Source organism: Salvia hispanica, chromosome 6 (assembly GCF_029641045.1).
Source record: "Salvia hispanica isolate PSC_SH4W2 chromosome 6, Shi_PSC_v1, whole genome shotgun sequence".
Taxonomy (NCBI): Eukaryota; Viridiplantae; Streptophyta; class Magnoliopsida; order Lamiales; family Lamiaceae; genus Salvia; species Salvia hispanica.
Genome location: NC_142697.1, coordinates 25,128,793 through 25,143,308, shown reverse-complemented (window position 1 = coordinate 25,143,308; position 14,516 = coordinate 25,128,793). Strand labels below are relative to the sequence as shown.

Here is a 14,516-nt window from a genome sequence, read left to right as displayed (position 1 = left end):
TTCTCGTTATCTATAAAAAGTAGTGAAAGTGGTGAAAAATAATATGGTTGACTCTCTGTCTGAAACAAACTTGGGCTTGAGCCCTACAAACTTTAATTTCATACAGGACTTCTTTTGGATATGTATTTATGTTGCAAAAATGGACCTCTCTACAAACTATTTTTATGCTGATCCAATTTCACAGTCGAGTCATCGATTAAAAACTATTGACTACATTCGGCCTCCAACTTGCCGCTTTTTGTCGAGCTAGCAATTTCGATGAACACGCCAGTTTCAATTTAAAGAAAATTAACTTTAAGGGGAATTTTTTTAAAAAAAAATCAAAGTTCATGTATTTAGATTCAAAATTAAAAGTTGGAAGAGAAAAACTAGAAAATATTGACGGTTTGTGTTTTTACGGAAAATAAACCTAAACAAAATTTCATTCAATCATGACTCACGGCAACTGCAAATATTTGTGCTATAAAACGGACTGGGCCAAAAAATTGGGCAATGAAATTGAGTTATGGGTCGTAGCCCATATTTAAGCCTAAGTTGGTCAATAATGTTGGCCCAGCCTATTTATGCGGTAGTTAATATTTACAACCCATTAACAAAAAACAAAGAAGACAATGATAATTGTCGCTTTTCAGTTGGTTATGGCTTATAAATAAGTAAAGAAAACTCAATAAAACTATTAGGAATGTGACACAATCAATCATCTATTATCCTTGTCAATGAATTAGGCATTTGTCAATGAGTTAGGCAGTGAAAGTGGAAGCACGCCCAAGGTTAATCCATCAAATTTGGTGTGGAAACTTAGCATTTGAAATTGAATATACAATAAAAGAGTGAACTAATAAAATTTTGGCCACTCTCATCAAATAATGCCTTGAATAATTGCCTATGACTACATTTAAAATAATTTTGTGAAGTACTACGATTATTGAGGCGGAAACTATATACACAAATTCATAAATTTATAAAGTACATCTCGTGACAATTCTACTTTCCCAGCCACTTAAACACAAAATTGACATAAAAAACAAAAAACAGTACATAAAATTGGATGGGATAGAATAGAAAATGAACACATGAAAAGAATTACATTAAATAAATGAATAAATTGGAGAGAGTAAAATAGAGTAGCAGAATTGGGTGTCACGTACCAAACAATAAAGCCGGTGCAGTTGTTACAGCTATTGCCATTGCTACAGGAAAATCACAGATTGAACAGCTCCAATTTCACCCAATTCTTTTTTAAAATAAAGCTGTAATCTTTTTTCCATTTTTGCGGGTTTTCTTTCCCCTATTTCTGGGTTTCAACGGATCTTTACTGGCCTGCCTTTTTCAGGCGATTCTTCCGTTTTAATTTTGTGGGTCTGTTTCGAATCTTCGATTGCTGGATTTGATACAGTTGTCTGAGTAAAAAGATTCAATCTTGGGGGAAAAATCAAATAGAAATGAAATCTGGGAAAGGGCATCAAGAAGAGGAGGAGGAGGAGGAGGAGGAAGAGTTTGGTGCGAAGAAGGACGCCACGTCATCTGCTAATAACAGCAAAGGTATACCCGTGAATCTTGATGATATCTACTTTTTTTTTTTTTCATTTTTATTTTATTTAGAATTTTGAGGGTGAGGGGTGAGTGTTGATGAAGGGTGTGGCTAAATGGGAATTGAGTGTTGGAATGGTATTCGTTGTGATTTGTATTTGGAATGAATTTTGTGGAAGCAGATGGAAAGAACAGTGACAAAGCAAATGCTATAAGGTCAAAACATTCTGTCACGGAGCAGCGAAGGAGGAGCAAGATCAATGAGAGGTGATTGTTTAGTATGTAAATGTGCATAGTTTAAACAGTTTGGTGAAAGTATAGGAACAGGATAACTAATATCTCATCATGTTATGGATGAATTTCAACCAGTAATCTCTCAGTAGATAGTTCTAGTTATCTTGCACTAGCATCTCCAAAATTGGTGTATTTTGAATGTAGTGGTAGAATTGGTTTTGTATCTTCTTCCTTTTCCAATAATGATATTCTATCCGAATTCATTCACCAATTGTCTGACGTTTTGGTCGAATCATGTTAATGTTACTGTCAATGATGAAGGATGGAGTGGTATTGTTGAATGTCTATTTTGTATCCGACTTAATTCTAGACCTCAATATTGAACTTGATGAATGTGATAGCAAATGTTACATTCCACAGTCTTGACATGATGATCAACCAGGATATTGTGTGATGCTTCTTTATGGTTTAACGTGCGTTTTTTTAAAACTAAAACTATCCTTCTATCCTCAGATTTCAGATATTGAGAGAACTTATACCGCATAGTGATCAGAAGAGAGACACTGCTTCGTTTTTGGTAGAGGTATATCAATTGATTTTAGATACGTGATGTGGTGCCCTGCAGTTGGAGATCATCCTTTACAAACTTTGTTTCCTAAATAGTGATTTTGGCATGCAGGTGATTCAGTATGTGCAGTTTCTACAAGAGAAGGTTCAGAAGTATGAGGGTTCATATCAACCTTGGAATTCAGAGCCCACAAAACTGATGCCATGGGTAATATCTTGATATCGACTGGCACAATTTCAAGGATTTTTATCTTATTTCTATATGCTGTGAATTTTTTTATGCTTGCATCACCATGAATCTGTAGACGACTCCAATATCCAAAGTTCATTTGGGGCCATTTCCTTGACAACCCTTGGTGTTTCCTACACGAAAAGGTTAACTTATCTCGGTCGCACAATACAATTGCTGCATATTAGTTGTTTTGATAAGTAGAAGTCAGTAACTTTGGCATGAGCCCCTTAAGACATAAGCCTAGGATACCTAATTTCCCATAATAATAACAATTAGCAAGATTATGTACTTATATTTGTGTGCTTATACTCTAACTGTTTTAGTTAGGTTTCATGGTACGGTAGGTGCCACTTTTGTCGAATCAGAACGAATTTTGGGAATTTAAAATCTCGTCCAAGTTTTAAGAGCTTGTAAGGGCAGGCACGTCACTGTGAAATTCGGGATACTTCAGCGAACATTTTCCAAGATTCTCATCTGGAGATATTCCCGGTTTCTGAATTTTATTCCTATTTTATTGGAACAGAGAAACAGTCATTGGCGCGTTCAGAATTTTGTCGGTCAGCCACCAACAGCAAAGAATGGTTCTGCTCCTGGTTCTGCCTTTCCTGGGAGGTTTGATGAAAATAGTTTAGGAGTCCCTATGACCATGCAACCAGGCCAGACAAATCCAATTGAGCCCGATCACGTTATGGATGCCCAAGGTAGACCGATGGATCTACACACTGAACTTCCAAACAAATCAATGAGCATGCCTTTGCCTATTCCAGTTTCCATGGGAAACGACGGGCCATTCTCCCACACATTCGGACCATCAGAGGCGCAATCATCAGAATGTCCCAGCACTGCTGATGCACTTAACCTTCAAGATGAGCTAACAATCGAGGGTGGTACAATCAATGTTTCCAGTGCATACTCTGAAGGGTGAGCTTCTTTTTCTATCTGTTTGCCATATAATCGTGTTTTAGTAAGTCTAACATGCATTTTTGAAACCTGTAAAACATTATTCTTGTCCTTGCTGTTTGAACTTTAAGCTGCATAACTGATTTCTTGATTCGCTGTTTACATGCCTTCTCTCGTTTCAAAAGGGTTTTTTGTTTGTTGCTCACTGATTGGATAGCTCTATTCTTGTATTTGCATAACCTTGAATTATGAACCAAATCTATCTATCAACTTTTAAGGCATTTTGAATGAATCTGCTAAACATTTTACTGATTTTACTATCTTAAAATCTACATCTTGATTTATCTATTTCAAATATTTGGTTAGCATGTAGATAGATTGTTTAGGATGTTACTATGGAACTCTTTCTTTTAAATTGTTAGCTAATGGGATATGTGATCTGTGATCAGATTATTGACTACATTGACACAAGCACTTCAGAGTACAGGCTTGGATCTCTCTCAAGCCAGCATCTCAGTCCAGATCAATCTTGGAAAACGAGCGAACAGAGGAGCCACACCAACAGCTAAGGTTAGTGTTTACCCGATACAGATCTTCTTCTGCCTCTTCTTCTTTACGAAACTATAACTTCGTGCTTTGTCATTAGGATCATATAATTCCTACACCGTCAAGCAACCAACCCGTCGGGACGTTTCACGAGGCCACAAGCAGCGAAGACTTCGATCTAGCTCAAAAAAGACGAAAGCTTTGATTATAACGCTATGGCCCGGCTTCAAGAAACATCCATTTCCAACTGATAAATCTGTTTGCTGAGTATTTGCACCATTGTATATTTCTTCTTTCGAGCCCCTTTTTTGTTGATTTATTTAATCTTTTAGCTTATTTATATGTATGTGTTACGAAACGGCTGCGTGATGGATATATTTTAGTTGTTTTTATGGGTTTTGAAACTCAGATATCTGTTATTTTGGAATGAAAATATGAACATTACGCATATGTATAGCAACTTTCTGCTTCAGACTCCTTCCTAGCAAACAATTCATTTTTGGTGATGACACAAACTAGTAGTAATGGATAAAGACTATTGTCTCTATATTGTATGTTTTGAAATCAAACTAATTATAAGAAGTTAGTTGAATTATTCAGTAATTATAGTATAAAAATGATTATGTAGTTCCGTAGTAAATGTACTGTAAAACTGCCTCAACATTAAACTTGATATTCGATCCTGGGTTTGAAGGGGGTATTTATTTGGTAAAACAATGATAGTATATCATTTACTAACTAAATTTTCTTAAACTTTTTATAAATTACATTAACCTATAGATTCAAATTAATAAAGGCTTTAACTACACAAAGCCCAGCCCAATTTTCAACGTTCCGAAATGTGGTTCTGATCCCACATCGAACAAACAAAGAAGTTTTCGTGCGTATATATTGTTGAACCTTACCATGAGTGTTGTCCCTTCGGGGACATCCGATAAAATTGGAACGATACAGAGAAGATTAGCATGGCCCCTGCGCAAGGATGACACGCATAAATTGAGAAATGGTCCAATTTTTTTTTATTTTTAATCTCCGGGATTTCTATGTAAATAGTTACGTCTCTAATTTTTTTTTTATTTTTAATCTCCGGGATTTCTATGTAAATAGTCACGTCTCTAATTTTTAGTAGCTAACTCGATGTTGTTTCCGGAGTATTTGCCATTGTTTGCCCTTAATATAGTATGTGAAATTTACTGATGTGGTTGATTGTGTGAGTTCTTTTAAATAGTTTTTTGTGTGATTTGGAGAGTTAGAGTTCTGTTTAATTAATTTTTGAATTGGTAACAAGTTTCCATGGTTCAAAATGTTCACACAAACATCAATAAGGAGCGGTATTACCAAAGTCATATACATTCTTGATTCATGCCCCAAATGTACGGCATCTTATAAATTAGTAGCACTATCATACAATTATATATTAATGTAATTGAGGGCTTATTAGATTCTAGAAATTAATTAGACCCCTTTGACCACATCGAAACCGAGACAAAAAGTAAAGAAATTTGAGCATTGAACATAGTGATAGTAATAAACTCCTAGATTATTACACCATATATAATTTGTTACAAAATTGTCGGCCACAAAACGAGACATAATTCCCTCATTCTCTTCCTTAATATACTTAACCATACACATAACTAATCTTAAGAAAGATACAAAGTACAAAACTACACATTAATTATTTTTTTTATCTAGTTGAGAATTTGTAATTGTGTCCATCAAAATTGGCTCAAATGCCTCCCTAAATTAGTAGCAAAAACCCATGTTTTATGGGACAAATGGGATTTGCTTGTTATGTATGGGACGCCTTCTTCTGACCCACCTATAATCCATTGTAAAATATTCCGATTTGTTGGAACCTTCTTCTTCATCATCATCTTCTTCTTTTGCATTTATAAAATTTTCTTCTTTTTCATGTTGTTTGGTACCTGCAGACAAAGATTATCAATTTGTACTTAGTATATATAAGACATAAATTAAATTTGACTAATGAAATTGTGACAAAATTATTTAAATGTAATGGATTTTTGTCAACATTGATTGATTCTTGTTTGCTGTTTGTACTGATAGCTTCTGGACTATATAGTGCCACGCTCCATATCATGAGCTTAGTTTATAAATAGAATGAATTATTTGAGTTTGAATAGATTAGCAAGATCATCACTATCTTGTTGTTATAACAAAAATTGGAAAAATCATCAATCTTGAACATGATCATGCAAATATATTGAATATAAGTCACTACCATGGATGGTACAAAGGGTGCAAAAACCATAAAACGAAACATTTCATGCATAGTTTATTTAACAAAAGGAAATCTGATGAAATGAAATGATCAGTTTTTTTTCCTTCTAAATTGCCAAAATAGAAGTTGCACGAGGTGATACATGTTTGTTTCTCTGATCAAACACATAGTGCAAAAACATAAAAATGAAAATTTTCATGCATAAATTAATTCATCTCAAGAAGTACTTCAATTGTCATATTATTTTCCTCCTAAACTATCAAAATAGAAAGCTTAGTTACCTGATGAAGCTTGTGGAAATTCACCGTGCACGGCTAAATCTCCCTCAGACGAAGCGCTCTTCGCCTGAATGACGGATGCAGTTCGAGTTAGCAAGCCATAATCAAAATAGAAAAGAAGAAGAAAGCAGAAAAATTACTAACTATTTCATGATTGAGATTCATGAGCTTTCTTGGCAATAGAGGCTGAGCAAACATTGCATGATCATCTGCATATATAATTCCCAATAAAAGGTTACAATAGATACAAATTGAAGTATAAATAAGCAAAAACTTGACAAATAGTATTACCTTGTTTGTTGAGATTGAGTTGGTCGGAAGCACATGGTGCCGACAGAAATGACATAGCTAGTAGAACTGAGACTGTTAGGGTTAGCAATTCCATAACTAAGATTCAAAAAGGTTTTTTTGTTGTGTGGTTTTCCAGTTTTGGCTTTCAGAAACAAGGGATTTATAGCAGAGAGAGAGAGAGAGAGGAAAAGAGAATCAAGAACATACACAGAGCACAAAATTCAGAGTTCCAAAACTAAGTACACAGAAACCCTAATTTTTTATATTTCCTTTTTTTAGGAAACGGAACTTATTCACGCAATTTGGGTTGAATTCTTGTCACCTACTGCGTTTTTTTTGTTCACTAATTACACGCTTCTTAATGAACCATCCAACTCACACACAATGCTAATTGCTACCTTAGTTCGTTGTATAGTACTACTCCTATTAATTAATCACAACATTAATATTTCACTTAATTCTTTTTATATTTTCAAGGGTAATTAAAAAAATATATAGGGGTTCTGTTTGAATATTATTATCTCAGTGGCTTTCATAAAATTATTTACATTTTTTAATTAAGTTGTATATATAAAGTTTTCCATAATATTAATTGCGGTTTAAATTATATAGTGTGGTCCAAAAATTTATCACTTTACGTGTATAGTAGTATTGTATTATAGTTTAATCTCACGCGTGTGAAATCCTACAGTTCTATGATATGGTAATTAATTGATTAGGATAGCTGAATCAATTAAGTTGGTTATCTAGCTATTCATCAATTCGAATAGGGATGGCTAAATTTTTTTATTTAATGTAATTAGCATATCAACTTCAGTGTGTCCAACCATTAATTAATCATAATTGCAGAAATGAATTCTCTCATTTTTTTTTCTGTTTCTACTTTCTACAATTATGATTTTTTTCTCTGTTTCTGCAATTGTGATTGATTGGCACACACAATATAGCAATTTTTTCTTGAAGATATATATAGCAGTATTATAGTAGCTGGGAAGTTGGAACCAGTTTAAAATTTCATTACCAAATACAAATAGTAGTATAGTTCAAATATCTTCATTAAAAGTTTTCAGTATCCTTTTGGGATTTAATCTATTATATGCTCCGGAATAGATTTCCAGTGATGGCAAAATTAAATGACGAAAATAGTTTTCGAATTTCTTTCATTAAAGAGAGTAACCTTCCCCTTCTGCAAAGCCCAAATGAAGAAGGATTGGGATCTCTTCTTTAACAAAGCCCAACACCCATTACAATAGCATAAGTCAAAACAATGATTTCAACTTTGCAAACGATATAAACACAAATAACAAAGGAGGGGCAAAAAATTAAAGAAAATTTGGGACATGAGCTTAAGGGGAAACAGCTGTGACAATCAAAAACCTGTCGTATAAATATCGACTCACATACTTACAATACTCCATTTCTGAAATTTTGAGACGTATACTTGTTCACTAATAAAGCTATCACAAAAGCACTCAGAATCTACAGCAGAGAAGACCGGATCTCCAACCCTTGTGTTTTCTAAATCTTGTCCTATCCGCTTTTGCCATTCGAACCGGGCTGCTATTCCACTCGGACTGTAATCTGCAAAGAGGAGATATAAGACATAGCCAATGAGATCACTGGAGAAGAAGTAACAAGGGGAGGCAAAATTTGATAAGGGGAGGATGTTTACACTGGGAAAGCAAAAGATTTCCCGCTTGTTGTGCTGCCATCAGATCGATGAGATAGACTCCCGGAAAAGGCTATTGGTCCAGAATATGCGATCATGCTAGCTGCAGAGAAGCTTGTCTCACCCATATCATGTTGTAACTGGTTAGTAACTGGAACGTCTCCAGAATCCTTTTTATCGTGGTTTGGAGCATTTGCCGCCTGTGAATCATTTGTGGCTACTGGGCTTTTGCTGCTAGGAGACTGAACTGGGCCATCATCTAGGGGAATATCATCAGAATCCTCTCGCTTATGACTAAGGGATCCTTCATTTGTCGCAGTCCCACTATCAGAATTCCCTTCATTGCTTACCAGGGAATGTTGCAGGGAATCATCTCCGTTGCTTGTGAACTGAACTTTCGCTTCCACAGCAGCTGGAAGATCTCCAGCATTTAGATCCTTGTGCATATCCCCCAACTCAGCAGACTGTTCCGTAAAATCTTCAGCCACGTTTCCAACTACCACCCCATCAGGGGAGTTGAAGTGGAAAATAATGGTTCCATTTTCAACCTTTCTATTATATGCTAGGCAGCTAGCTTGAACATCTTTCCTCGTGCCTTCTGCTTCGGCTGATGATGCAGCAGGACATTCAGGTACTGCTTCTTGATCAAGAACCTGTCAGGAATATTATAGCAAATATAAATAAACTTCATGAATAAGACACCACAAGATTATACAGCAATATGAAGTAGTTCATGCTACGGAGAGAAAGGCAGGCAACTAGGAAGCAATGCGATAGAACAAAAATTGGTGACATATAGCAAAGTTCAAAGCAACCAATCAGCTAGTACAAAAATGGTGGGTGGAGCAAAGTTGAGAATCAAAAACCTGGTCTGGCAGATAACCAAATGTTTCATTTGGAAGTTTCCTATCAGCAAGGGAGCCATTTGAAGAATTATTCTCAGCCTTAGAAGCTCCATCAAAGCATGCTTCGCTCGCCTCCACTTCATTCTCTAGGTAAGAATCTAGCTTTTCCTGAGAGATGAATTTTACTCTGTCATTTTCATCTTTACTCCCACATTGATTACCAGTAATTCTATTGGCATCCATCGACGGATCTTCCTTAGTCTCAAGATCGACATTGTCATTAGGAGGCAGGGGAGGCATAGAACTTTCTATTTCATTTGAATCTTTCTCGGACCTCCCTTCATCAACACATATATCCTTCAACATTTGACAACCAATCTCTCTATAGCAAACCTCCGACACTGGAAGATCACATTCCAATACATTCTTATCAGTAAACAACAGAGAACTCGAATCTCTGGAATCCCTTCCATTACAGTCAGCTAATTCTTCAACTGTGTCAAAACTTTTACGGTCTGGACTTCCCTGCTCATTGTCCATATCACACGAGTCAGAAGACAAAGAATCTGCATCCTTATCCAAACTGCTTCCATTACGTGCTTGTCCATCTTTACTTTCCTTAGTAGGAAAATTTATTGTTCCCTTATCTGTGACTAGATGATGTGAGAGTCCATTTTGACCTTCCTTCCAAGGAGAAGCCAACGTTCTATTTTCATCATCAACAAAGGAGTCATCCGCAACTTTAAAATTTGAACAGTTATCTCGATCTTTTGCCTCTAATTCTGTAATACTGGCATCAACTCTAGAATCATTTAACGCATATCTTTCTTTACTTTCGACTGTCAGGGCATCAGTCTCTCCCCCTAAAAATCTTGAATCAAAGGTGGTTTCCTTCCAAGTTTCCTTCATGGTCATGATTCTTCAGCAGGTCAAAAATTGCTGCAAAATGCATTTAGCAAAGGTTCAAAAAAATACACATACAACTTCGGATAGCTTATTTTTGTTTGAAATCTTAAGAATATAATAGTTGAGAGATAGTCAAATTGGTAATCAAAACTGAATCGTTAAAGATGATAGATCGCTAAAACTTAGCAACCAGCATTCTATATAATACAAAAAATTTATATAAAGCAGTGTTCTGAAAACAAGCATATACTTTATGATCATAGACAAAAGTCATCCCTATAGAAGGAAAAAATAATTAAAAAGAACATTAAATATTAAACTGGACCGATCTTAATATCAAAGGCCATATAATTCTGGGATTAAGGTTCACAAAGTTAAAGCATCATATGTTTGCAAATGCAAATAAAAGCTGCATCAAGAATATTCCTAGAGCATCCATAGACAATAAATGTTTCCTGGCCTTGATTGCTCTTAAGAGAGCAAAATAAATAAATGAACTAATGAAGACCTTAAAAACCACAAACTGATTACCTCAACTTTCCTTTTGCTGATGAGCAACATTTTATTGATATCCAGACAAGAAGGCTAAGGTGTATATCTTCACCAATTAACTGGTTCTGTTATGGGAAAATATCTTTTTAAGTATTTAATCGCAAATGCAAAAGCTCTTACGTCGTGCTTATTTTAGATTAGAAGAAACAAAAGAAACAACAATTAGCAAATTTCTTTTACACAAATAAATAAATACTAATAACCTATAAAAAATTGGGCAAAGACAGTAGACTTGAGCTTTGGAATCTTCCCTTTGTCTAAAGGTGAAGAAGAGGACAAAGATAAAGTCTCCCACTTTTTTCAAACATCCCAACAAATCTTTAACAGCTAAAATACACTCACTTTTTTTAATCTATATTTCAAGCTTCAAAGTCAAAAACCCCACTGCCCAACTACATCATTTGCCAGCTCCTCTGTATGACACATTCTCTAGCATTCAGATCTAAACAAACCAAATCTCCTAAAACCCTCTCCCACTTGATTTTAAAAAATAATTCCCCAAATTCAAAATTCCTAAAATTTGAGAGGCTTGATTATACTCCCTAATAACCAAAATCTCAATACTCAAATACCTATTTAATCGAGGTGCCCTTATATCGATTCACAAAAAAAGTCTGCCAAAATCCCCTTTCACTGGACCATTTCAGAAAGATGCTCAATAATTGAGAGAAGAAAGCAAAACAATCGAGAGAAAAGTTACGGAAAGAGACAATCATAACAGCCTAAATCAGCGGAAGAACAGTAAACGAAGACATCACCAAACGATTAAAAAAATACGATCCACCCCAAAATTACGAATACGCAATTTTGGCGTACAAAAATCACACAATACGAAATACAGCTTAAACAATACTTTTTCAGAAACCTAAAATTCTGCCACAAATCCGCAAAGAACAAAATCAGAGAGGATTACCCTTTTTTCAGTTAAAAAAAAATGGTGGCGATATCTCAGCCGGGTAAACGACACAGCATCGCAGCGATTGAGCTGATTCACAGACGTATGAATACGATAAGAGACAAACGCATCCTTGGAAGAGGATTCGAGAGAGAGAGAGAGAGAGAGATGGCTGCGATGTATGGCGTTTTTAATACCAAGTGAAAAAGGCAATCACTTCCAACACACATATAGTCAACTTTCTCTCTCTTCGCATACATACATACAGATGGCGTGTATCTAAATATTTGTTTTATGTTGTGCTTAATTATAGTAAATTAATAACGCCTAATATAATTACCCTTGGTTTTATTTCTTGAGCCAAGGCCCATTAATTCAATACGGTGTCGTTTTGGAACCATGTGATATGTTAATTAAACGTAGATCCCTAGATTAAGAATAATTGTTTACGGGATGAGGGCTGATCCTGACAATGGAATCGTGATTGGGATATAATTAGAATCTAGAGAGAGTGAGACAATTTTTTAGTATTTTCATTTTTTTTAATTATTTAGTCAAAGGTGAAAGCAAATCAAAGGTTGGTTGATTTGGTAGTACTAATATTTAATTTCGTTTTCCCTTTTTTACTCATTTTTATAGTAGTAGTCGTTATATTGAATTCGGTTTACGGGGTGTTACTTGTGTTACTATAATTACGCTTTAGAGTTTAGACTGAACTAATAATAATACTCATATTTGAATATTTCATTTCATTTTTGGATGATTGCCATATCTTAAGAATTTGAGAACATAATTTTTACTTGCCGGGAATTGTGAAATGCTATGTTATACTCGTATTTTTGTTTATAAGAATAAAAATTATGAATTCCCATATGCAAATCATGCAAATTTCAAACAATTTATTTGAAATGCGACTATGATTCTGAATTTTAATGATATGATAATAAAGTCGACCTTGTTGATTACGTTGTCCGACTTATCTATGATACAAAAATAATATGCATTCAATACAAATTTTACTAATAATTTTTTAAAAATAAGAATATACTTTATTATGTGATGCAATATGATAGGACGGCTTCAAATGCTTATCAAGTAGAATACACAACACAAATCACGCCCAGAAGGAACGGGCAAGGGATGCTTTGGAGGTGCCCGTTTTGACGAGATGACACATGGTATATAGTGATAGTATTGCGAGTGTAAATTGATAATAGTAAAAACCGATGCGAGTACTATAAGTAAATAGATGAAAGTTATGAGACAACAACAATAGTCTATAAATGCTCTAAGATGATTATAACCACAAACAAACACAAACTAATACTTTTATATATTTAAAATTTTGAACCGAGTAATAATATTCACATGCTTTTTTTTTTTAACAATAGAGGTTTTTAAATAAATATTTATACAATAATATTGACAATTCGTTAGGGCATCCACAATGGGACACCCTAAGCGATGCCCTAAGCGACGCTCTATGCACCGCCACGTCAGCATTTTTATCCTCCTCCTATTCCACCTGCAGTGGGGCGGACTATAGCCCGCCCTAAGCGACGCCCTAAGCATTTTACTTCTATTTTGTATTTATATTTTTAGATTGCAAATGTAAATAAAAATAAACATATAAAAACAATAAAATTAAAGGGAAATACTAAATTTACTTAATTAAAAAAAAGTTACAAATTAAGAAATAAATAAAAAAAGCACTAAATACAAAAAAAATGAGGCTGGTCTAGAGTAGTCCCAACTTGCGGCTGAGGCCATCGATCATTCGCTGGATGCCTTCGATTTGAGCCGGGTTGGTCGCCTGCATGAGGGCGGTGTGCGCGTCCAACAACGTCCTGTAGTCGGAGGAGGCCGCCAAATCCGGTAGGCATGGGCCGCAGTCGAAGTCGCAGACGGCGTCGAACTTGGGGTCGGCGACGGGGCCTGGTCAGGCGGCGCGGCGGAGGAGGATGTGGCCTTGCCCTTGCCCTTGGCAGCCTTGACGCCAGGGGGACGCCGGGAGGACATCGGTGTGCCGGAACTCTCATCCTCGAACACTGGACTGTTGAGGTCCATTGGAGACGCGCCGCTATAGCTACTTGTATAATCAGCGAGGGTGCGCTTCGACGCCCTCCTCCTCGCCGCCGTTGATTGGGGAATCACACCACCAACGAACTTCTGCTTGTCCCTCAAGAGCGCCCAGGACTGGAAGTGCTTGAAATCGCCGTACAATGAAATGTATGACTGCATCGCTTTGTCCCGCACATCCCGCGAGACTCTCGCCACTGCCCTGCTCCCTCTCGCATTTCTCGTACTCCCCCGCGAACAAATTTACCTGCTTCTTTATTTGATCCCAGTGCTTGCAGAGCTGCTCCCTGTGGCGCTTGTACGCGTACGCCAGCTTGGCCGCGTTGTATTTCTCGGCGATGCGCTCCCAATACGCAGTCACCTTCTGGTTGTTGGCGTACACCGGATCCTCCGAAACATCAATCCAACATCTCGTCAAGACGATGGATTCGGGGTCGGAGTAGTTCGTCCTTCCCGTGACGAACTCTTCACACACCTCCGTTGTAGGCAACTTCTGGGCTCGTGCCTTGGTCCGCTTCTTCTTGGTGGCGGACCCAGACGCGGCGGCGGCGGAGGAGGGGCGGTGGGGAGAAAGCTCCATGTCGGGCAGCCCGTACGGGTCGGTGCTGAAGTCGGGATCGTCTCGGCGTTGGTGTCGAATGGCCGGTATTCGTCGGGTTCTGTACCCGGCCATCGTGCACCACCGAACATCGGACTATTCGGATAATCTCTAGAATCCATTTTGCTTGAAATTTAGAAAATGTAGTG

General features: G+C 36.5%; 3 protein-coding genes and 1 non-coding gene across 5 annotated transcripts; 2 read left to right on the top strand and 2 right to left on the bottom strand.

Moving 5' to 3' along the window:
- Positions 1-1,117: 1,117 nt before the first annotated feature.
- BIM2 (BES1-interacting Myc-like protein 2) lies at positions 1,118-4,455 on the top strand. Its single transcript, XM_048107923.2, has 7 exons — positions 1,118-1,542; positions 1,713-1,797; positions 2,278-2,347; positions 2,444-2,539; positions 3,087-3,484; positions 3,913-4,033; positions 4,110-4,455. Exons 1-7 carry the CDS (start codon positions 1,443-1,445, stop codon positions 4,212-4,214), a joined length of 975 nt encoding a protein of 324 aa, XP_047963880.2. The 5' UTR covers positions 1,118-1,442; the 3' UTR covers positions 4,215-4,455.
- A 469-nt stretch (positions 4,456-4,924) lies between these two features.
- On the top strand, positions 4,925-5,027 carry LOC125208722 (U6 spliceosomal RNA). Its single transcript, XR_007174203.2, has one exon. It is a non-coding gene; the product is annotated as a U6 spliceosomal RNA (small nuclear RNA).
- Positions 5,028-5,526: 499 nt separating this feature from the next.
- On the bottom strand, positions 5,527-7,071 carry LOC125208463 (uncharacterized). Its single transcript, XM_048108089.2, has 4 exons — positions 6,824-7,071; positions 6,677-6,741; positions 6,536-6,599; positions 5,527-5,937 (listed from the first exon to the last, which is right to left on the bottom strand). The coding sequence occupies exons 1-4, from the start codon at positions 6,915-6,917 to the stop codon at positions 5,777-5,779; spliced, it is 384 nt and encodes a 127-aa protein (XP_047964046.1). The 5' UTR covers positions 6,918-7,071; the 3' UTR covers positions 5,527-5,776.
- A 1,074-nt stretch (positions 7,072-8,145) lies between these two features.
- Positions 8,146-11,898, bottom strand: LOC125207557 (uncharacterized). 2 transcript variants are annotated; one of them, XM_048106949.2, is made up of 5 exons: positions 11,709-11,898; positions 10,775-10,860; positions 9,359-10,276; positions 8,496-9,145; positions 8,146-8,404 (listed from the first exon to the last, which is right to left on the bottom strand). In XM_048106949.2, the coding sequence occupies exons 3-5, from the start codon at positions 10,250-10,252 to the stop codon at positions 8,296-8,298; spliced, it is 1,653 nt and encodes a 550-aa protein (XP_047962906.2). In that variant the 5' UTR covers positions 10,253-10,276; positions 10,775-10,860; positions 11,709-11,898; the 3' UTR covers positions 8,146-8,295. The 2 variants fall into 2 exon arrangements, with proteins under 2 accessions (XP_047962906.2, XP_047962905.2); XM_048106948.2 differs by lacking the exon at positions 10,775-10,860.
- Between the last annotated feature and the right edge of the window lie 2,618 nt (positions 11,899-14,516).

Excerpts from the sequence above, each read along its gene's own strand:
- BIM2 (XM_048107923.2), top strand. The coding sequence starts at position 1,443 with ATGAAATCTGGGAAAGGGCATCAAGAAGAGGAGGAGGAGGAGGAGGAG. Across the intron at positions 1,543-1,712 it reads ATCTGCTAATAACAGCAAAG|ATGGAAAGAACAGTGACAAA; the intron begins GTATACCCGTGA and ends TTGTGGAAGCAG. Across the intron at positions 1,798-2,277 it reads AGGAGCAAGATCAATGAGAG|ATTTCAGATATTGAGAGAAC; the intron begins GTGATTGTTTAG and ends TTCTATCCTCAG.
- LOC125208463 (XM_048108089.2), bottom strand. The coding sequence starts at position 6,917 with ATGGAATTGCTAACCCTAACAGTCTCAGTTCTACTAGCTATGTCATTT. Across the intron at positions 6,742-6,823 it reads ACTCAATCTCAACAAACAAG|ATGATCATGCAATGTTTGCT; the intron begins GTAATACTATTT and ends TTATATATGCAG. Across the intron at positions 5,938-6,535 it reads ATTTCCACAAGCTTCATCAG|GTACCAAACAACATGAAAAA; the intron begins GTAACTAAGCTT and ends CTTTGTCTGCAG.
- LOC125207557 (XM_048106949.2), bottom strand. The coding sequence starts at position 10,252 with ATGACCATGAAGGAAACTTGGAAGGAAACCACCTTTGATTCAAGATTT. Across the intron at positions 9,146-9,358 it reads TTGGTTATCTGCCAGACCAG|GTTCTTGATCAAGAAGCAGT; the intron begins GTTTTTGATTCT and ends TATTCCTGACAG. Across the intron at positions 8,405-8,495 it reads AAATCTTTTGCTTTCCCAGT|ATTACAGTCCGAGTGGAATA; the intron begins GTAAACATCCTC and ends TCCTCTTTGCAG.